General features: G+C 28.1%; 1 protein-coding gene across 5 annotated transcripts in view; it reads left to right on the top strand.

Annotated features, from left to right (window-relative positions):
* FER (tyrosine-protein kinase Fer) overlaps positions 1-23,584 on the top strand; it is a 304,551-nt gene that overhangs the window by 242,218 nt on the left and 38,749 nt on the right. For 3 of the 5 annotated variants that reach the window (XM_075374734.1, XM_075374735.1, XM_075374733.1), the window contains 4 exons: positions 3,171-3,308; positions 7,143-7,337; positions 8,123-8,279; positions 20,810-21,085. In XM_075374734.1, coding sequence (XP_075230849.1) covers positions 3,171-3,308; positions 7,143-7,337; positions 8,123-8,279; positions 20,810-21,085 — 766 coding nt within the window. The remainder of the gene's footprint in view (positions 1-3,170; positions 3,309-7,142; positions 7,338-8,122; positions 8,280-20,809; positions 21,086-23,584) is intronic. The other 2 variants (XM_075374737.1, XM_075374736.1) reach the window with 1 other exon arrangement.

Genomic DNA, 23,584 nt, shown 5'->3' with positions numbered 1-23,584 from the left:
ACTGAGCAATGCTCGACGAACCCACAGGGCAACCAACTTAACACTGAAAGAACAGAATGCACCACATAATTCTAAACCATACTGCACAGTGACTTTCCAAATGCATTGTACTTTGATCTCCTTGGGGCTTGCAGGCCTTCTATTGGTTTATCATTTATTCCCTTTACCAAAAAACTCCTTTCCTTATTCTTGATTCGTTTCTTTACTAAGTATTATGAGAATTGGGTCAACTGCTGAACTCTGGATAGTTGGAGAAGCAATAGCCTGTGAAGCAGCTCTTTGAACTTTCCCTGTGAGTTGTTTCTTACGTGGAGGTTGTAGATCTGTACTGAGTTTTTATTTTTAGCCTTTTTGAATTTTAAATCTGTTCTATACAAAGCCTAAATTACTGAGCTCATTACATTATGTAAGTGCTGTTTACAGACATTATATCATTGTACAAAAGAAAATATTTCAATATCATTTTTGTTATTCTATCATTTGGTTGAGTGACAGTATATATAGAATGTCAACTTCCTATGACATAATGAAATGCCTTTTTGATATTGAAACAGGATAAAAAACCTGACAATCATATACAAAATATTTCCATTATATTTGTTAATTATATAATTCTGTAATACTGTAATTATTTTAGTGTTGTGTTTTAAAAATTCAACATAACTTTCTCTTCTGACTTTCACTTTACAAAAAAAATATTCCATTAGTAGATTTTAAAGTGGGTGGACCTCAAATGGATAAGTTGTATTTTACTTAGATAAAATAATTAATTGCTTATAATTAAATATATTCAACTAACGGAAAACTTTTTCAACTTTTGTGGTTAAGAATACCAGGAAAACCCCACATATTGTGGTTTCTTAAATTTAGTACATATATTTCTTGGACTGGTATTCAGTACTGAACACATTTTGGAATGTGTATTGTACTAAATGTAGTTTAGGCTGTAATAAAAAAAATTAAATCAATTTCTTCTTCATTTTGTGAGAACAGGAGTAGTAGCATTCAGTAGTGTAATTCATTGTGTTCCATTTGTTTTTTGTACTTTATATTACTGATTCATCACTTATCATAAGATATAATTCATCATATATTTTTATTTATTTTGTATCACACTTCCTAACAAATTTAAATGTGATAAAGTGAACAGTACAAAAGGACATTTATTAAAGAAATGTGTATCCATATTGTAATATTTTGTTCAAAGTTTATTTTTTCTATTTAATTTTTTCTACTGTGTGAAAGAATATGTGTTTGATAATATTGTATGTATATGTATATTTTTTTATGTATTATTTATTTATTGCCAAAACAGTGTGTTTAAATGATAGTAATTCTGTAATTCCCTTTCCCTGTTTAAAACAGCATTTTTAGTTTTCTTATTAGATAGCATAGTTAATTACATCATAGCAGCAGAATATAATTATTCTATTTAAATTACTGATTTAATAAATATATTTTGGTAATTTTAATGTTTTAATTATTTATTCATAAAAACTCCTTTCTGCTAAAGTACTCAATGGAAATAAAGAAAAAAGAGGAAAAATATTAAATGAAAAAAATTATTTTAATAAAATAATAAATTTCTTAATAAGGTATACTTAAATTTAGTAAAAACATTGTATAAAACTGTTTTCAACTGTTGTTTAAAAATACTTTTCATTTAAAAACATTTAAACATTTTAAACAGCACTTGGTTAACAGTTTTAAACTATGCTTAATCATTGTTTAGGACAGTTTTGTCAGTTGATGAGGTTTTTGTTGAGGTTATATACATGTTTTAGTAAGAAGACTGAACATGCATCATCATGTGATTATTATCATTGTAAATATTCTCTTTAGTTTGTGAATAAATAGTTCATTTAAATTTTAAATTATATTTATGTATATTAAATTAAAGTAGTACTAATAATAATGTAACTGTTAAAACTATTTTAAAAATTAAAAATAAATTTTCAGTTCTTATTAAATTGATAACTCTTATTCTTGAGAGTTAATTTTGACTTTTAATAGGCTACATTAAATGAGAAACTACAAAAGTTGAAATGTAAATAATAGAATGACTTTTATTTTTACTTTTTAGTATGTTTTTGAAGTTGTTTTTTTCTTTCTTCTAGTTTTATATTTATGTCACATTTAAGTGAGTCTAAAATTATGATGTCCATATGAAAAAAGGAGCTATTTTCAAAAAATGAAAAACTGACATCTTGATGAAAGTAAAAGCAGAGCAAAGAAGCGATGTAGAGACATATAGAGTGTGAGCTAAGGTTCTCCGATGTGGGGGTTATTCTATGTTTTTTTTTACCTTAAATTTATAAAATAATTTTCACACAAAATTGATTTGAATATCAGAATGACAACGGGATTTGTATCAATACTATAACAAACTGAAAAAAATCTTCATATCATATGTGAATACAATGTAATTTTTCATTCAACAAATTCTTTAAGTGAACTAAATAAAAAAAACTCACAATGGGACAATTAGAATAACTTCCTTTATTAGTTATGTTATACAAGAAAAATTTGTCAAGTTTAGTCAAACCTCAAAAATCAAAAAGTTAATTTGCGTTGAAAAATTATGTTGTTGAAAAAACTGGTTTTGAATACTTTCAAACAAAAAAAAATTAATATGATCCTTTCTGGTGGCTTTTTTGTAAGAAAATTGCAGTATTTATTTGTTTTGTAACTATACTTTTGTAAAATTACCAGTTTTTTAACATTTATTTTTTTATAAAAGCTGTTTTAATTATTTAAATGGCATATTAAGGTGAGGATGTTTGATGAAATTTGATGAGTTAGTTTTAAAATTTATGAATTTATTAATTAATATTCTGACTTAAGATTCTCAGGTTCAGTTCTTGACAGTCTCTCAAATTTGTTCACATATCATTTATCTATTCATTCCATCCATTATTCATTCTATTCAGCTTCCAATTTATTAAAAATTAAATTTTTTTTGTTTTTTATTTACCCAAAATTAATACTATTAACAAAATAGACATTTTTTATTATTATTGTGTAGTATGGATTATCTTCTACTTTTAGGATACATTACTTTTTAGGATATATTATCAAGAGTCTTATTTTATTTTTTATGAATCTTTTTTATAAAAATGTACTTATACTAATTTGAAAAAAAAAAATATTTTTCTGATTTTGTAATATAGGAGAAGTATCATGCGAGAATTGGCAAGATTGTGGAATTTTGCATCACATCAATTTAGTGAAGTGAATACCCGGACTGAAGGTCATTTAGAAATAATAAAAACGACTGAAGAGTATAAAGACTTTACTGAGAAGAATAAGTAAGTATTATGCACTCGCTTATTTTTTCCATTTTCAACTTCCTTCTACAATATTGTTTTTAAAGTTGTGTAATTAATCTTTTTTTGCTTTCTGTAGAACATCTGCCACTTTAATACATTTCCTACCCCCCAAAATCCCATTAATTATTTATTATTTCATTAAGAAACTAAGTTTTTCTAAAGATTTGATATAAGTTGATAACAGTTTGTATATAATACCTTGGAAATTGTAACAATTATATCTGTATTTCTTCCACTTGCTAGACATGCTCTGAAGTTTTGTTTTGTTTGTACATTATGTCTTAAAATTTTTTTTGAATTTCCTCAGTGCTTTTAAATTGTTTATCTCTTTGATTTCAATTTCATTTCTTGCAAAGGAAGTGGTTACAAGAGATCATTCCAGTAAGTAGAGGACAACTGCTGTGTTAGTAATGGCCAGAAACAACTGTTTATATGATCTTCCTTGCAGGTTGTTGTGTGAAGCACTCATTAATTATACTATCACTCATGTGGCTGTTTCTATGATGTCTCGCCTGCAGATATTGCAGAAGTGTAATGTAGAAGTTTACATTTATCGTCTAGCTTTTGAATATCAGATATGACCTTCTTAAAGTTTGCCTTTTATTATATAAATGTCAGCGTTTTTGGATATTGTGCAGGGTTTTTATCATTTAAAAAAGATTTAATGTTTACTCGTTGTTCTATCATCCACTATTATCAAGGGTATAAAAATTACAGAAAGTTGTTAAGACAGGAATAAAAAAAAATGTATAAATACATGAATGTGTTAACTATTTTTGATCTTGGTTGATATATTGAGTAACAAGAAATAAATGAAGAGTTAGCTAATTTATCAAATATAAGTATGTGAAAACTTAATATAAATGAAATATAAGTGTTGAGAAAACTTAACCCAAATATAAGTAGTTTTCTAGTCTGAAAAAGATTTTAAAAACTTTAAGATAACATCTCATATTGTGATACTATCTTTTTCATCCACTTTTAATAGAAAGTGATAGTTTTATACCAATTTTATTAAATATTATCTTAATAGATAAACCTTTTTTCACCTGATCGATATAAAATAGATTCTCAACTTGTTCACTCTTTTTAAAAAGCTGTTTTAATTCATTTTTTCTTCCTGTTGTTGTATTTAACAATTTTTTTCCTTAGATATTTGTTCTCTTATAAATCATCCTATCATCATTTCTAAATACTATCCATTGCTTAATCTGCTTGCGGATATTTTTGAAATTTTTTTTAAATCCCAAATTGTATTTAAGTGTTTTTTTCTAGTTTATTATTATATTTTTTATATCTTCAATTTTTTTGAAGAATTTTCTTAGAAGACAAAGGAATATAAATGAAAGGTAAACTACCAATTATAGAATTCTCATTAATAAACTGATGTGCATAAATCACTGAATTTAATCTACGATGGCTGCAGTTTAATTGATTGTTAATTTAATGTCGTTTGCATTTATTGATTAATGATTATAATAGAAACTTGCTTAAAACAACTAAGCTGGGAATAAAAATAGTAAGTGAAAGCTGAAAATTGTGTGACAGTGGGTTGAACTTTTCTGAAAGCTAATATGTTGATTCATATTGATTCATCAAAGTTCACAATAACCTTAAGCAAAATAATATGTAAAGTTGTGTACAAGTTATGTGGTCTGAACAGCTTAATTGTTATGTGTAGAACATTGTTAAAAAATTATCAGTTAATTTATGAGTTTTGTAAAAAAAATTATAAAATTTATTTTTTCGTAAATTTTAGAACTGACTGATACAATAAGATACCCAAATTATTTTTCATGTTGTTTGTCTATGATATTGAGTAGTGAAAATGGTGTAAAATATACATCTTCTTGACCTTATCATAAAAAATAACCAAGAAAGACACAATTTCAGAAGATTAATAATGTTGAACTCTTTCAATTACAAACTTTAAACCACTCGACTTTACTTGAACTACCTTCTTTTAGATATATGATCCACAAACTATTCAACATGTTCGTGTCATCTGAAGATCACATAAAAAAGTCAACCTATAAAGTACGTAGCATACAAATAAATGTAACACATATATTGATGTACTGTTATTCAAAATAAATACAAAAAAAAAAAATTGAAATATAAATGTAAAAACACATGATAACATACAGATTTAGTGAAAATAGATAATAGATTTTAAAAAATGGATGCAGTGTTCTCTTGAGAACAAGAACAAAGCAAACTGTTACATACACAACATAATCACAAAGTAAACACTGTTCTCTTGTTATGCTTAAGAGCATATATAAACTGAACTGCTTTGATTACTTTTGTGTTCTGCTTAGGACAGTTGATAAGCAGCTCCAGAAAACAGTGTAACAAATGACTAAAATCATTCCATAGCTACATACTATTAACATATGTCAATTGCAATTTAGAACAAATCACAAATCCAGGAACATTAATGACAACATTGATATTCTAAATATAAAGAAATAAGGATGACATATTTCCTCTCTCAAACATAAAGAAATATATAAAAACAATTGAACATGCTTCTAAAAAACTATACTAAATGAATAGACATAATTCCAATCAAATGTGATTTTCACTTACACTAAAAATATGTCTTTCCTACTAAAAAAAAATTGTTTGGTTTGCTACTGAAAAAGTAATGGTTTTAGATAATCTTTCACTATACTTTAAAAGAAAAACAAATAGAAATTTGAGAATAATAGAGAGGCTATATACCAAACATCTTGTTAGTATCGTAAGAAAATATATGAAAGATATTCTACTAGAAAACGTGGAGAAAAACAAACGTGTAGTCTATTATCAACACACTTTGTAATATGTAGTTCAAAGTAATCTTTGCTTAGAGATGAAACAGTTGGCATTAGAATAAACAGAATCCCTATTAATAACATACAATTTGCCAATGATACAGTCTTATTGGCAAGGAACATAAAAAGACCTCCAGAGGATATCAAAACAAGTATAAAAAAGACACAGCAAACTATATGGATTAAACATGATTTTAAAAAAATCGAATACATGTTTATTATTAAATCTTCAAATAATAACATATAATTAAAAATACATTTTTACTCTTACATCAAGCAAGTACATAAATACAAACATCTAGGAACATAGATTAACACATAATTATATTAAAGAAATAAAAACAAGGATAGAAATGTATCACAATAAATTTCATAAGACAGAAAGCTTTTTCTGCTATAAGCATCAGAGCAACAAATTAAAGATTTGAATGATATGATTCTCTATGCATCTGATTCCCCTTTATGAATAGAAGCATCAATCCTTAATAAAACCATACCAAAAAGACTCCAAAGCCGTTGTGATGTGGTTATACAGAAGGGTGTTAGATTGTCTGGACAAGTTAAGGTATGAATGAAGAGGTCTTGCATAGAATCTCAACGAAAAAATAACAATAAGCAAATTAATAACAACTATAAAAGTAAATTAGAATACTTTGATCATGTGATGAGAGAACATGTTTTTGCAAGGAAAGATTAATGGAAAGTATGGTGTATGACAAAAAAATAATATTATGGCTTGAAACCTCAAAGAATGGCTTAATTGAACACAAATCAATTATTTAGAGCAGCTGTGAATGACTTAGGAATGATGGCTGCCAGTCTTTTCAATGATAAATAAATTAAGATGAAGAAGATTATAGTGGCATGTACTACCTACTGTAAAAAAAAAAAAAAACAAAAAAAAAAAAAAAAAATATATATATATATATATATAGAGTAGTATTTTGTATTTATTAAAATTAAAAAAAAAATTGTATTTTATTTATTTTTACAGAACACAGCCAACAGAACCAGTACGACTATGCTTTGATCCTAGTTTAGTTGATGATACAAGTGGTAAACTTTTAGCTAATCAATTAACTGTAGACAATCTGACCGTAGAATGGGTTCGTTCTAGAATGGTTGATCTTGAAGTAAAGCTGAAAGAATGTCAAGAGAAGCAAGCTGCTTTGCATCTTCAGGATACTAGGTAAAATTTATTATATGAGTGTAAATGTTTTATGAATTTTTTATTATGTGCTCTTGGATATTTAATTTTTTTATCAAATACTGTAAAACACTTTGCAATCTGTTTTTTGCCATTGATTAATTAAATAATTAGCTATCATTTGAAATTTTTAATGAGATTTTTTTCTAATCTAATCCAAATCATTCAATAGAGTTCTGTTTTCTATTCTGTCAGATTTAGCCATTAACATGTAGAATTAATTCAGTAATGTTAATTGCAAAATTAAACCTCTTACAAACAAATAATCAAAAAATACCTTAGGTGTTCAGTGTTACACTGTCTAAAGAAGCACAAATTTAAAAATAGATTTATGTGGTAATCTGTTTGATGTTGTGTCCGTGGAAGTAGACATCTTCTGCTGTTATTACTGTTTTATTTTACTATGTTTTTCAAATTATGTAGCAATTAGCAAACAGTGTATTTTTTTCACATATTTAATTTCTATTTTGTTGATTTATTACACATTAATTTGCTTATCATTGTTTATCTTGTTTCATGTACCTTTCTCTTTACTTCGTATCTGTAGTTCTTAATTTCTTTTATATGTACCTGTTATTTGCAAATTGTCAAAAATGAAGAGAAGTTACTTTTCAAGTATTATAATGAAATACAACAATTAATCTTGTTATGTAAGATATCATGTAATGTATTCTGTCCTAGATCCCTGCCACCAGCCTTAGCTTCATACATGGCTATCAAACATTGAAGGTATTAATTATTGTTCTTTTCTTTACAATATGTTTCAGTGATGTAGCTATGCATGAATTAAGAGCAGAAAATAGGCGTCTTCTAAGACAGTTAGATGTTATAAAAAAGGCATTAAATGACTTAGGATGTGAGGAGTTACCAGTTGGTTGCGATTTGCCATTGGATAATTCATTAGATAATGGTCAGGATAATCATGTGAGTATTTTATATTAATTGTATTATTATTTTTTTGTTTGTTTATCTCAGTAAAATTTGTTGATCAAACAGGACTCTTATTCAGTGAAAGGTTATCATTCATTATTTACGTCTTATTTATATTAAGTGTCATCACAGCTGATAATATTTTAGTGTTGATTGTCAATCATTATGTAATTTATATGCAATAGAACTTTTCAGTAGGTCTTTTACCACAAAGTTATTTATTTGTTCTTGCTCAGTGACGTAGGAAAAAGTAGCTGTAAAAATAACCATCACAGCAGTTTATTTTATTTAAGAAGTTTTATGGGTAGAATTTAAATTATTTTTCTGTAAATTCTGGCATTGTATTATTTTTGTACAGGTTTGGGTAATAAAATAATACAACTTTCTTATACATGTTACACTGCCTAATACACTTTCTTTTGTCCATCACAAACTGCACTGAAAAACTCTATACAATAAAACATATGATCTGGTTAATTGCAACCCACCTCTCACTTTATATATGCTGCATAAATTAAAAAAACAAAATTGAAAACAAATGTGACAAAGAAAATACATAACATTAATATTACTAACCAACAGTCATATAAAACCGTTAATTTTTCATTAAAGAAAATATTTGTTGTTTTGAGAAAAACAACAAATAAAATTTCCGAGGTTATACAACACAATAAAAAAACTTATACTGACAAGTACAACACTATAGTATACAAATTAAACTACAATAGTTTCTCTGAGTATTACCTTAGTCAGACTGGATACATGTTCACCCATAGATACAAAGAACAAGTGGAGACACTAGACACAACAGAATGTAATTTACTAATTAGCCTAAGAGAATTATGAGTTGGGATGGATGTGAAGAGTTTTAATGTAGATTATTTTTGTAACACTGAAGAATACTACTAGAAACAATATTGGAGGGGCCTGGACATGTAAAATTTATAACCAAAAAAGTTATGAACAAATGAAAAAGTTATGAAAAAGGTAAGGCGAAAATATGTATTTTTCTGAAATATCTAGAAAAATGCTGGTCTTGTCAGCATGTTTCAACTGACAAAATTTGTTCATTTGAAATTTCCTTCAAGGTAGCGTTGGTTTGAAATTGAAAATTCAATTTCAGATATTGGTTATCGGGAAAGTCATTAATAAGAATGGATAAAGAATGTTACTTTAATGTGTTTTAGTTCAATATCTGTTAAAACAATTCTGTTTTGAGATTTGAATTCTTAAAATTGAATACAGATCATAACTGATTTTCAAAATCAGCTAAATTGTTTTTACATAAGGAATTTGTTAATTGATAATGTATCATATTTTTTTGGTATTAATGTAGCAGGTGATTTATCGCTGTAGCTAGTTCTTAGATGGTACCACTGAAACACTATATTGAAATAAGAAAAAAAATAGATAAATGAAATTATAAATATAATCTAATCAAACTTAGCCTACGCTCACTTTGCTTGCTAAACCTTGACTAGCAAGCGAAGCAAGCGTAGGTTAAGTTTGGTTAGATAATATTTATAATTTTATTTATTTATTTTCTTATTTTAATAGAACATTTCAGTGGTGCCATCTAAGAAATAACTAACTAACTACAGTGGTAGATCACGTACTGCATTAATAACTTTTTTTTTTTTTTTTGTAAAAATTCCCAGGAGCAAACAGAGACTTCAAAAATATGACAATTTTTTCATGAGATTTTTTTTACCAAATGCCATAGTTGTATTGATCATTTTTTCATTTTTTGAAAAAACAACAAATAAATAGATTATCTAGCATTTCAAGACTTTTATCAAAACTCAAGTAGCGTAATGAAAATAAACAAGTTAATGATCATTTTAATCTTTGTTGCATGAAGATTTGTTCACTAAGTCTGAAGTAAAATATGTCAAAGTTGATGCTTGTTTAAGTATAAATTATGAGAGGTGGAACAAATATTAAAAATTGTGCGACATATGTAAGCATACTTCATTAGTTGAAATTTTAAATTGAAGCATTGTATTAAAGCTTGATAAGAAAAATAAAGAATGTCTCATAGCAGGTGAAATTGTTGGCATTCAGTGTGAGAGGTGGAATTGGGGGAGCTTGGACAGTGCCCGATCTTCAGTAACTGCATCTTCAAAAATAAATCATGTTGAAAAACTAGTGATTTCTCAGCTTCTATTGCACATATGGAGATGATTTTTAAAAAAAAATTAAAGTAGTGGAACAAGAAGATCAAGAGGTCAGAGATAATTTTCATCGGAATACAATAATTTTCCAAAGTTTATAATGTACTCAAAGTAATTTTTAAACAATGGTTTTTAACTACATTATGTAATGTTTCTTTATAATATTTTTATGTTATTCTGTAAGAAATGAATGCTCAGTTAAATATTAAAGATTAGGAAGAGTAAAAAAAAATAAGGAGATTTTTATTTTAGAACCAAAATTTCAAAGCACAATTGTTTTAACAGATAATTACTTCAAATTAACATCATTAATTTTCATCAATTTTTTTTTTGGTTTTTGCAATTATTTGGTTTTCCCATAACCAATATCGCAATGGGATTTTCAAAACCAATTTTCGATTTCGAACCAGTCTTGTAGGAAATTTCATACTGAATAAATTTTACCTGTTGAAGTATGCTGATAAATCCAATATTTTCCAAGATATTACAGAACTGTGAAAAATCATGTTGAAAAACTGGGATTTTTGTCTTATTTTTTTGCATAATTCTTTTATAATGTTTTGGCTCTGCTTTTTACATGTTCAAACCCCTCGATATAGTTTTTAATAGTGTTCTGGAGTATTTAAAAAAAAATTATTACACCTTTTCACATCTAAATTCAGCATTTTTGTACTTATCTCACGGATTCATGTCATGGAAACAGGACATATATATAAAAAAATTATCTTAAAATTCAAATTTTATAGGTAGCACATGAAAACCAAGATCTCATTAACTTAAATAACAATGCAAAATTTATAAACATATAAAATTTGACAAATTTAATAAACATGACGTTCATTAGTAAAGATAAAAAACAGAATGTAGGTTGAGCATTATTATTGAGTTACAAACAACAGGGTTTCTACAATTGACCAACTAACGACAGAGCTATGGAATAATCAATCTGAAGAAGGAACCAATAATCAACTCTGAAACGCCTTTACAAAAAGTTCCATTAATTTGAAAGTGAGTTGTTTACACATTTTGCAAATTTTATGTGGGCTAATATTTTAACCAAATGAATTTATCCATTTTCATATACCAGGTACCATATAAATTCTGAAGTTCAGTAAAATTGGATAATTGAATGGATGGTGATTGTTGATATATCTCAGACGCTGCTGACATTATGTGGTAGGTTTCTGCCAGCCCCTTCCCTGATCTCATCCTAAAAAAACGTATAAAAATGGATATTTTTATGATTGTAGTTAGCACTGGCTGATTTAATTTTTTCAAAAAATAACTTAAACTGCACTCAAAGCTTATCTTATGCAGGAGGGATGTATTATGTGAAACTTTTGGTCTATTCTTTCAACTTAAGAAATAGCCACTTTGTAATGATTTATATTAATGAAGTAGTAAATAATTAACTGTTAAGTGTATATTTTTTATGCAGTTATCTACCTCTATAATATGCTAAATAACAAAAGTAACCATACTGATCAGTAAGGATTTTTTAGTTAATTTTATAATTTTTATAAATTTATAGGCTATTTATTTAATAGGTTGGTTATAGAATTTTATAGGTTGGTAATTTAAATTAATTATATTTAACTCACTAAATATTATTGCCTCTTCTATGAATCATATGAGACCATGCTGATGGTGAGAGGACTTGAGTGCTCAGTGATACAGAATAACTGGACTGAAGGTGCAAGCATATCGGAATGATATCTGTTGAGAGCCAGACTAAGGAATAATTCATGAAAGAAGGCAGTAGTTCTTTCAGTAGCTGTTAAGGACATAGGTCAGGAAGACTTTAAAGGCCATATCAGCATCACTCAATCTTCTGAGTACTGCGCAGCTGAAAGTAATGGAAAACTACAGCTGTTTTTTTTCCAAGAAAATATAGCTCTTTGCATTTTCATGTAACATAGATGGAGACACCTTCTTTGGTTAAATATTCTGGAGGTAAACTATTCAATCTCTGAGTGAAGACTGCTAAGGAAGGGGTAACCAGAAAATTAAAAATATTTATTCTCCAAGTTGGAGCGTGGAATGTTGGAAGTCTATAAAACATTGGTAAGTTAGAAAATTTAAAGAGGGAAATGGGGAGGTTAAATGTAGATGTAGTAGGAATTTGCAAGGTTTGGTGGGAAGAGGAAAATTACTTTTGGTCAGGTGATTTTAGAATAATTAACCCAGTGTCAAATAAAGGGCAGGCAGGAGTAGGTTTTGTAATGAACAAGAAGATAGAGAAGAGAGTTGAATATTTCAAAAAGCTTAGTGATAGAATCATTGTAATCAGGATAAAATTAAAACCTAAGCCAACAACTATTGTTAATGTCTATGTGCCTACAAGTGCCCATGATGAGATATAGTGTGTATACAAAGAAATTGATGAAGCATTTAAAAAGGGGATGGAAATTTAATAATAGTTGGAGATTGGAATGCAAGCATTGGAACAGGCAAGGAAGGAAATATTGTGAATACGGGCTGAGCAAAAGGAATGAAAGAGGGGACCAACTTCTTGAGTTTTGCATAAAGTATAATTTAGTAATTGCCAACACCCAGTATAAAAATCATAATAGAAGAATATACACATGGAAAAAGCCAGGCGATACTGCAAGGTATCAGATAGATTATATTATGGTTAAGCAAAGATTTAGAAATCAACTCGTCGACTGCAAAGCTTATCCTGGGGCAGACATTGATTGTGAATATATTTTAGTGATAATGAAATGTAGATTGGGGTTTATAAACCTGAAGAAAAGGTGTCAGATGAATCGGTGAAATTTAGAGAAGCTTGAAGAAGAGCAGGTAAAGAAGATTCTTGAAGAGTACTTAGCAAGAGGTCTAAGTAAAAAAGATAAGGTAGAAATTGTAGAAGAAGAATGGGAGAATGTTAAAAAGGAAATTCTTAAATCAGCAGAAGTGACTAAGGCGGAACAAAGAGAAGTGGTAGAAAACCCTGGATATCAGAGGATATATTGCAGCTGATGGATGAGTGTAGAAAGTATAAGAATGCTAGTGATGAAGAAGGTAAAAAGGACCTAGCGACAATTAAAAAATATTATAAACAAGAAATGCAAATTAGCAAAAGATAAGTGGATTAAAGAAAAGTAGAAAGAAAAATGATCATTGGTAAAATAGATGGAGCATACAGGAAAGTTAAGGAGAATTGTGTGGTTCACAAGTTAAAATATAATAATGTGTTAAATAAAGATGGTACACTGATTTCTAATACGAAAGAAAAGGTTGATAGGTGGGTGGAATATATTGAAGAATTATATGGAAGATATGAATTAGAAACTGGTGTTATAGGGGAAGAAGAGGAAGTTGAAGAGGATGAAAAGGGAGATAAAATACTAAGATCTGAATTTAATAAAGCATTAAAGGATTTGAATGGGAGAAAGGCTCTTGGGATAGATGGGATACTTGAAGAAATTCTGCACAGTGCAGTTGAGGAAGCGATAGAAGGATTATACAAACTGGTGTGTAATACTTACAAAAAAGGGCAAGTTCTGTTAGATTTCAAAAGAGTGTTATTGTCATGATACCAAAGAAAGCAGGAGCAGATAGATGTGAAGAATACAGATCAGTTAGCTTAACTACTCGTGCATCAAAAATTTTAACTAGAATTCTGTACAGAAGAATTGAGAGGAGAGTGGAAGAATTGTTAGGAGAAGACCGATTTGGTTTCAGGAAAGGTATAGGGACAAGGGAAGCAATTTCAGCCCTCAGATTAGTAGTAGAAGGAAGATTAAAGAAAAACAGACCAATATACACAACATTTATAAACTTAGAAAAGGCATTTGGTAATGTAGACTGAAATAAGATGTTCAGCATTTAAAAAAATGTATGTTTCAAGTATAGAGATAGAAGAACAATCATTAACATTTACAGGAACCAGACTGCAACAGTATAATCGAAGAGCATAAGAAAGAAGCAGTAGTCAAAAAGGGAGTCAGACAAGGATGTTCCCTATCCCTGTTACTTTTTAATCTTTACATAGAACTAGCAGTTAATGATATTAAAGAAGAGTTTAGATCTGGAGTAACAGTGCAAGGTGAAACGTTAAAGATGCTACAATTTGCAGATGATTTAGTAACTCTAGCTAAGAGTAAAAAAGATTTAGAAGTACCAATGAATGGCATGGATGAAGTCCCACCAAAGTTCATGTGAAGAACTACCACATGAACATAAACAAGAACGAAACGAAAGTAATGAAATGTAGTAGAAATAAAATTGGTGGACAACTGAATATAAAAATAGGACGAGAAAAGACTATGGAGATAGAAGAATTCTGTTATTTGGGAAGTAGAATTACTAAAGATGGACGAAGCAGGAGTGATATGAAATGCTGAATAGCACAGGTGAAACGAGCTTTCAGTCAGAAATATAATTTGCTTACATCAAAAATTAATTTAAATGTCAGGAAAAAATTTTTGAAAGTATATGTTTGGAGTGTCGCTTTATATGGAAGTGAAGCTTGGACAATCAGAGTATCTGAGAAGAAAAGATTAGAAGCTTTTGAAATGCAGTGCTATAGGAGAATGTTAAAAAAATCATGGGTGGATAAAGTGACAAATGAAGAGGTGTTGCGGCAAATCGATGAAGAAAGAAGCATTTGGAAAAAGAAGAGATGGCTACATCTTAAGGCATCCTGGAATAGTTGCTTTGATATTGGAGGGACAGATAGGTGGGAAAAATTGTGTAGGCAGGCAATATTTGGAGTGTAAAACAACTTGTTAGGGATCTAGGATGTAGGGACTATACTGAAATGAAACTAGTGACACTAGATAGGGAATCTTGGAGAGGGCATCAGACCAGTCAATTGACTGAAGACAAAAAAATATTACTCTATAAATAAAATATATTCTAAAAATAAACAGTAATTCTATATTTAGGAATTATTCATGTACCAATAAGTATAAACAATTTTTTTCTTTTCTTTAAAATACGTATAATAGTTTTCATGACCAATTCATTATGTGAAATAAATTTGTGTTGTATTAGTATACTACAAACACATAATATATATGACTGTCATGAATTTCAAATAATAACATATGTGTTAAATATTACCACCAGTATATTTTTGGACTTGTGAAATGATTATCATGAATGAAGCCGTGCACTAGGCATACTGCTTTTATATTCTATCTACTACAGACATTAACAGAGAGGTACTTAATATTTTGTTATTTTTGCTCTTGAAATATTGTCTGTTGGTTTTTTACTTTTGTAAAAATGAGAAGAAATAGTGAAAATAGTATTACTAAAATGTCTGGAATGAAACAAATGGTATTTTTATACCGTTCTAAAAGTGATTTAATGTGGTTGTTACGAAAATTTGAATCTAAAGTTAAGGTAAAATTTTTTTTTTGCTAATTCTCTTCACAATTGATGCATATTTTACAAAGCCAGCATATTTCAATGCTGGTTTTGGAGTTCTGAGTAATGTTAATTATTGATCATAAGGTATGAGTTTTCATGTATGGTAGTTCTTAAAATATTTTTGAATAATTTTTTCTGGTTCTGTTTAATTTATACACCAAATTGTCTCTTCAGAATCCTATATTATATATACATTTGTTGTATGCAATTACATAATTTAATTTCTTCTCTATTATATTGTACTTTTTTCTCATTTTCTGAAAGTTTGTATTACATTATAATTAATCTGTAGTAAAGCTTTTTTTTGTTTGAGAATTTTTAGAAATAGTTATCCCGTCTGGTTTTTGCCTTAAAAAAATTTTGTTTAAAATTTGATTTTTAAACAAGTGTAACTTTTATACCTTTGTTTAAAATAAACTTTTTTTCACAGTGTATCTTAAATTTTGACTGAAAAGTATATTTGGAGTACAATAAGTTTTGCTTGATATTCAATGTTAAAATCTCATCTCTGTGTTTCTCATTTTACGTATATATTTTATAATGGATTGAAGGTGTAATTGTATAATTTGTTATTTTTATTTCCTTTAAACAAAGTAATAAAAATGATATAATTCCAGAAAGTGTAGTTAAAACTTTAATAACAAAATTTGATATACAGTAAAACTTCCCAACATGGCTCGTGAACAACAATCTGACCATTATATTATTTAGACATATCTTCTGCTATTCAGAAAAATGTAAATATTGTATTATATTTGGTTATTGTACAGAAAAAAAACACTTTGAATAGAACAGTATTGTGTATTTATTTCATGTAAATTAAATTAAAAAAAAAATTAGTTTCTAATTAACATGACTTTGTAAAATTAAAGTTCTTTTTTATTGTTTTTCTGAAAATAAAACGCTGTCCTTTGAGTTCATATATAATTAAAAAAATGAAGAAAATACTGTATTAGTGTATCAACCAATAAAATAACAGAATAAAATTAACTACTGGTAGAGAATTTCCTTCTACTCAGACACCAAATTTTTATCTAAAACACTAGCATTACCACAAACATTTTTATATGAAATGTTATATGTCTAATTGAAAATTTATCTAACCAAACCCCATGATACTTTAAACTCATTGTAATCGAGTTCTTTAGCAATTGCTTAGGACGTTTTTACATATCAAAGTTCCAGAGACTTGATGTTATTAGTATGAGCCCTGCAAAACCATTCATAAGTCAAATGGTCAACCGCTAGGTCTGGCATTACAGGAAGTGCACGTTTGCTTAACTAATTGTCATTTTCAGTCCATGACTATACGATATCAAGTTCATTTTTTAAGATAAAATTTATCTGAGTTCTTCTGACATCAAAACGTTTTGCCATATCATGCACACTGAGTTTTTCTTTTTCGTAGCCGTTTGTAACTCCTATTTTTTCTTTTAATGTCAAGCGTTTACGATTTTGTGATATTTTAAGTTGTGGGTACATGGTTATAACAATTTCTATAAAATATACAAAACTGAATGTACATACTCATAGAACATGTACTACGAGAAAAAATACAATACTATACTGTAACAAAAATATTACATGTGTTCAATGTACAGTATACACTTGCACAGCAACTGATGAATCGCACTGAAAGATGAATTGATTGAAATCATAACATCAATGTCTAAGTGGGAAGTGATCCAGTTGACAGCAGATAAACAAATTAGATGCACTGAGTATAAAATAAAACAAGGAAAATTACAATTTTTATTCCTGCAGTCCGTTTTTTAGATTTTGATTGAACAGTTTTTATAGGTAAATTCATTGTTCATATCCATTATTTAGAAGGTTGGTTATTGAGAAGTATTTTATCCATTAATACCACTATAAAACTTCTGGGGAATCTAAGTGTCTGTTATTAAGAGGAGGGTATTAGGACGTTATTAGAATTATTGTTAGGTTAAGGTATTAGATATGTTACGGTATAGGGTTATTAGAGGAGGGTATTAGGAAGTGACCGTTAAGGGAAGTTTCACTGCATTATTATTTAAGAGCTAATATGGACTAATAATAAGTTGTTAAATTCTATTAAAAATGTATCATGTATAAATATTTCTCATGTTATTACATTCATTATCTAATGAAATTGTTTAATATTGATTGTTGCTTTAGATCGATATTTTTTCCAAAAAATATTATTTACAGCACTTTTTATTTATTTAAATGTTGCATGTATCCCTAAATTTTCTGAATCTTTGTTGCTTTCCTCATAATTGGCTGTGCAAATACATGTTCAACTCTTTATAAAGTTCATTTATCACTTTTTTTGTACTTGTTTCACTTAATTCCTTCTGTTTCATTCAGAATTGTATCATGTATATTTGTCTTTGATTAATTTTTCTATTAAATTTGGACAAACTAGAATAAATAATTAAAATAAACAGTGCTGAACATCAAATGTAATAAAAACTGAAGTTGTCATCACTCCTGCAGATTTTATAATTGATATTTTATTTTTAAAGTAAAAAAATAAAATTACTGTAGTCATAAAAAAAGCAGACATAAAATGTTACTGTTTTAAAAGTATCAACAATATGTTTGTACAAAGTGTACATCTATCTATTGTAAAAAAAAAATTAAAACTTCATAAAATATATTTACCAGTGGAACCTCCTCATGTTATTTTAAACATGGATAACGATTCATTATCTGTTTAGATTAATTTTGAAATTAATCCAAAACATATGAATTTTGAATTACATTGTACAAGTTTATTTCTAAGGAAATGCAATTTTGCTATTTTTTTTTACAAACACACAGTAACTAGAATTTATTTTGACATGTTAAGTGAATGGCTTATGCTTCAACTTGATGAAAAAGTTCAAACCTTCAAAAAGAAGGTATTCATTCTTCAAAAGGATAAACACCTTCCAAAAGAAAGGAAAACAAATTTTCTGTTATCCTAAGATTATGAATTGACAAATATTCGACTTGGGGAGATAACAAAATTTGAAGTCCATATGTTGATTGGCTTTTATGATTCATGAAATTTTACTGTTTTTCATTTATGAATCATTAAAGCATTCTTTTTGAAGGTCTGAACTCTTTCCTCAAGTTGAGGCATAAGCCATTCACTTAAAATACCAAAATAAATTCTAGTTACTGTGTGTTTGTAAAAAAAAAACGGTTGTACTCCTTTTCATAGGAAATAGCCCCAAACGATACATTTTAGGTGAACCATGTATATGTTGCACAGTGTCTGTAGAGTTTTCTATTATTTGTACATCATGTCTATTGACCTTTACACTGGTTGAAATATATATTTGTCACCAAAAATTAGACAATGAAAGAAACCATCTTCTTCGTCAACTTGTTCCTGCATGTCAACACAGAAATCTTCACCTAAGATTTTATTGTCATCACTTCTAATTTATAAGCCATCATTTTCAACCATTTCTCCAAAATTTTCCACATGTTTGGATATGGAATTTCCAATTCCAAACTTGCTGAGTTGATTTACCTGGAATTTATTGATACACTGTGCCAACAAGAACAACTAGTTCTTACATCTCAGGTCTTTCAAAACTATTTTTTTTAAATTGACACTATGTTTTCTAATTGCTTTTTCTGGTGGAACTTGTTAGTGGTCATTTATCATATTTTGTTTTGAAATATCACTGCGTGACATTAACAGATTTTGCTAATTTGAGTACATAAAAAGCTTTCCCCATTGGAGTAATTGCCACCTGATATGTGAGTAATGTATAATGTGAGAAATGTTAGTGTAAGTTATTTATAACATTATATGAGTAATGGCCAAACTGGTTGTCTGATATAATAATCATTACTGACACCAACAGTAACAGTTGTATCATCTTAAAAATATAACCAGTATAAAACTGTAAAACTCCATAAGACCCTATAAAACCATATTAGTTAAGTACAGTCAAACCTCCTTAAATTGAACCTCCTTAATTTCTTAATTTGAATAACTTCCTAAACTGAATATTTACTTTTTCCCCTTGAGAAAACCCTTTTTGAATCGAATTAATTCACAAAGACGTTGCTCACGAATTTGGAATTCTATCAAGCACTTTATTGAAAATTTAAAAAAAAGAAAATTCAATCCTTTAAGAAAGAAATTTAAAAAAAAAATTACAGACTTTTTTCTCTAAATAGAAAACTCCCTAAATCGAAAACAAAACTGATCCCTTGAGATTCTAATTAGAGAGGTTTGACTGTATATATTTTCATATAAAAGTTAAATTTTTTATAAACCATCAAAAATTTGTGATCATTCTGTATACTGAAATTTAAGAAATTTGTATGGATGTTGGTTACTGAAAGAACATAACAATCCAAGAGAAGGTCACCAGGATAATAAAAATGTCTTTAAATTGAAGTGTTTATTCTGAGAATATTTTACTGATGTATAGCTACTATAAAAAAAAATTTGGTGATGATTTTTTTTTTTCAATGGAAGGCTACATTATTGTTTTGTCCCTTTCTACAATGATTCCAGCCCCTTGGCATTCACAAGAAACTGAGATTGACCATCCATCTACTTGTAACTAACAGCTGATAACTGGAAAATATATTCAGTTTTATCAAACTAAATAACAAAAAAATTGCTACTTTTAAATAGTAGCAGTTCTGCCTTTGAGGACTTTCTAGTTTTTTGGTTACTATTTAAAAAAAAAAAAAAAATGTAAAGATTATCGATATTTAAAATTAAATTACTTAATTTTAAAAACAATATTACTCTGATAATGAGTTTTTAAATTATAATAATTAGTTAAAACTGAATTTTCTGTTATGTGTTTCACATTTATTTAAATATTTACTCAAATATTGAATGTTGTATAATCATTTTCTGATCTAAGTTGTTTATTTATAATGCAATTTAAAATATGTATTTAAGTATTTTATTAATATTGTTGTATTTAAATTTTATTTTCATCAATGTGATTTTTTTTTTAACAGACTGCAGATATTTTGCCACCAAAACGTCCATCGCTTCCAAACACAACGTTAACAGGGTCATCAAGTCTTGTAGATATTTTAAGAAAACCATTCCGAAGGAAGTCTGTTCCAAGTTCACCTTTAATTGGCCGATCGGAAGATCCTAGTTCTGGTGTAGGTCTTAATGATGATGTTACTATTGTCGCTATTGAACCATCACCTTCCCCACCAACACTAATTGTGCCTGATAATACTACTCTGATTAATAACTCAATCAATGTTCAGTCTTTGAGTGTGGTAAGCTTTGCAATTAATTAATTAATAATCATTTTAATACATTAATTATTTAATAATAAACAATCATAAGGCAGTATGATACTATAAAACCATTTTAAATTGTAAATTTATGGTTCCATCAGCATTTTAAACATTTCATTTCATATAACTATTTTTACTAAAAAGAAATTAAGTACGTTTAATGTTTTTTTAATTCTGTATTCTTTTTTAATAATTTTTTAAAATTCACTATGAATGAAGCCGTAGTCTTGTAAAACATACAGTGCATTCGGAAAGTTGCTATGCAGTATGCTTTAGAATAATGTGATGCTTTTTGTTCGTTTGGCGATTGGTTGGTTGCCTTGTGGGTTTGTTGGGGGTTGGTCATTAAGAAACTATGATGCTTGTTGTTTTGTTGTGATTGAACAGACTTTGTTTTGCTTCGTGTTGTATCTTTATCGGAATCAATAACTGTGAGAAATGTAATGGTTCTTTCAGTAGAGGAATGCATTTTTCTTGTTGAACATGTCTTTTGTGAAGGTGACAAGTATACTGATTTAGTGAAGAATAAGTTTCCGAAAAAGTTTCCAAATATTCCTTTTCCTCACTGCAGTGCAGTTCAAACTCTTATTGAATAGTTTTGGGGAACAGGCTCTGTTGCAGACGCTGATCAAAGTGGAAGACCACTTAAACTAAACGAACAGAAGCTGCTTGATATTTTGGATGCTGTGGCTGAAAGTCCATCTAAGTCAATGTGTAAGTTAGCACAGCAGCAAGATATGGAACTTGCTACTGCACATAAACCTGTAAGAAAAGAACTGAAACTATTCCCCTGCAAAGTAGTGTCTGTTGAAGAAATGAAACCTATAGATCATACAAAAATATTAAATTACTGTCACTGGTCAATGTTTTATTGACCAAAATTCCGTAGGTAGCCTCGATATTAAGTTTTTTACAGATGAAGCGTTGTTTCATCTGGAAGGGTATATTAATTCTCAAAAAAACAAAAAAAAAGTGAAACAACCAGTGTATTGCAACAGGCCATGTACAATTGACAAACTAAAAACTGCAATAACAACTTATGTACAAGACATTCCAGTACAGCTGGTTGAAAACAAATTAAAACGTGTGCAGTGTTGTATTGATGTTGGAGGAGATCATTTTCAACACCATTTATAAACTATTCCAATTATTGTAACATCAGTTTCTATAAATTAATGAAATAAAAATACAAAGTAATAATTAAGAAAGGTTTATCATTACACTTCCATAATTCCAGTGCACAGCAACTTTCCAAATCACTGTATAGGAGAGTTGAATCAGTGTTCTTTCTGTTGGTTATAAATAATTCCTGCTTTCTTCAATTAATCTCTTTTCTAATTTAGGTGTGTTCAGTATTAGTAATTATAATAGTGAATTATCTTTAAATTGGCTTATCTTAATATATTTTTTCTGAGTTTTTCTTTTTCTAGTTCATGTTTTAATTTAAACAATTTTTATGTGAACAAATTTATGTAAATTTCATAATTTCAGTCATCATATTAATTGTTCTATTTTAATTATATGTTGATAATGTTAAATAAATTAATTGCTTACGCTTGATAAGAATTTTGTACTTTAATAGTTGTTATTGGTATCATTATTAGTTTAACAATTCCTAAATTAGATGTTTAATTTATCAGTAACAACTGATACTATTATTCATATAGATCCTGCTCAAGCTTAGCAGTTTTTTATATTTTATAAATTTCATCTCAACAGAAAAAACATGGTGATTGTAATTGTTGGGTGTAAGCTTGCTATTCTCAATACAAATAAAATAATTTAAAAACATACAAAATAAAAAAAATACAAATAAAATTATAATTGAAATGAATGGAAGTAGCCCATTTTATAATAAAAAAGTAACTGCTGAATATTTCTGAATAATTTTTATTTTACTTTTATGTTTCTGAAGTAAATTTTTCACATAGTCCCATGAATATCTGGCCACTTAAAATATTAAATCTTTTTTAGAAACTTGTCATAAGTGTCCACCATTATTCCATTCAAATATAGTGACTGCTTTCTTCAGTTCTTTGCCACTTCAAAGCATATCCTTCCTATGGAAGTTGGATGTCTCAGAAGCATGTTGCCATAACTTACCGAGTTTAGAACATCTTCTTAAACTTGTTGAGTTTGAATGGCAAGTGAGTGATGTCAGCTCATTTAATTGACATTTTTTGTGCAGCGTCAAAAGTTGTAATTTCATTTCCTTTCATGATACAAATTTATATGCAGTTTGGAAAAAAAGAAACTTGAACATTTTACTTCATTTCAAATATTTTTTTTTCATAATTAATTAGTTCTAACCAAATTTTAATGAGAAAAACTCATAATTTGCTGACAATTTAAATTTTGTAACATTCATGTAGGAGTTTATGTATGAATTCTACAATTAACAACTTTTTTTCTCTAAGTATTATTAAAAAAAAAAACTATATTCTGTCGTAATATGAAGGTCATTCAGAAAGTAGTAGT

The sequence above is a fragment of the Lycorma delicatula genome, chromosome 9 (assembly GCF_047948215.1).
Source record: "Lycorma delicatula isolate Av1 chromosome 9, ASM4794821v1, whole genome shotgun sequence".
Classification (NCBI taxonomy): Eukaryota; Metazoa; Arthropoda; class Insecta; order Hemiptera; family Fulgoridae; genus Lycorma; species Lycorma delicatula.
Note: the sequence above shows the minus strand (reverse complement) of the source record. Positions and strands in the feature narration are given on the sequence as shown.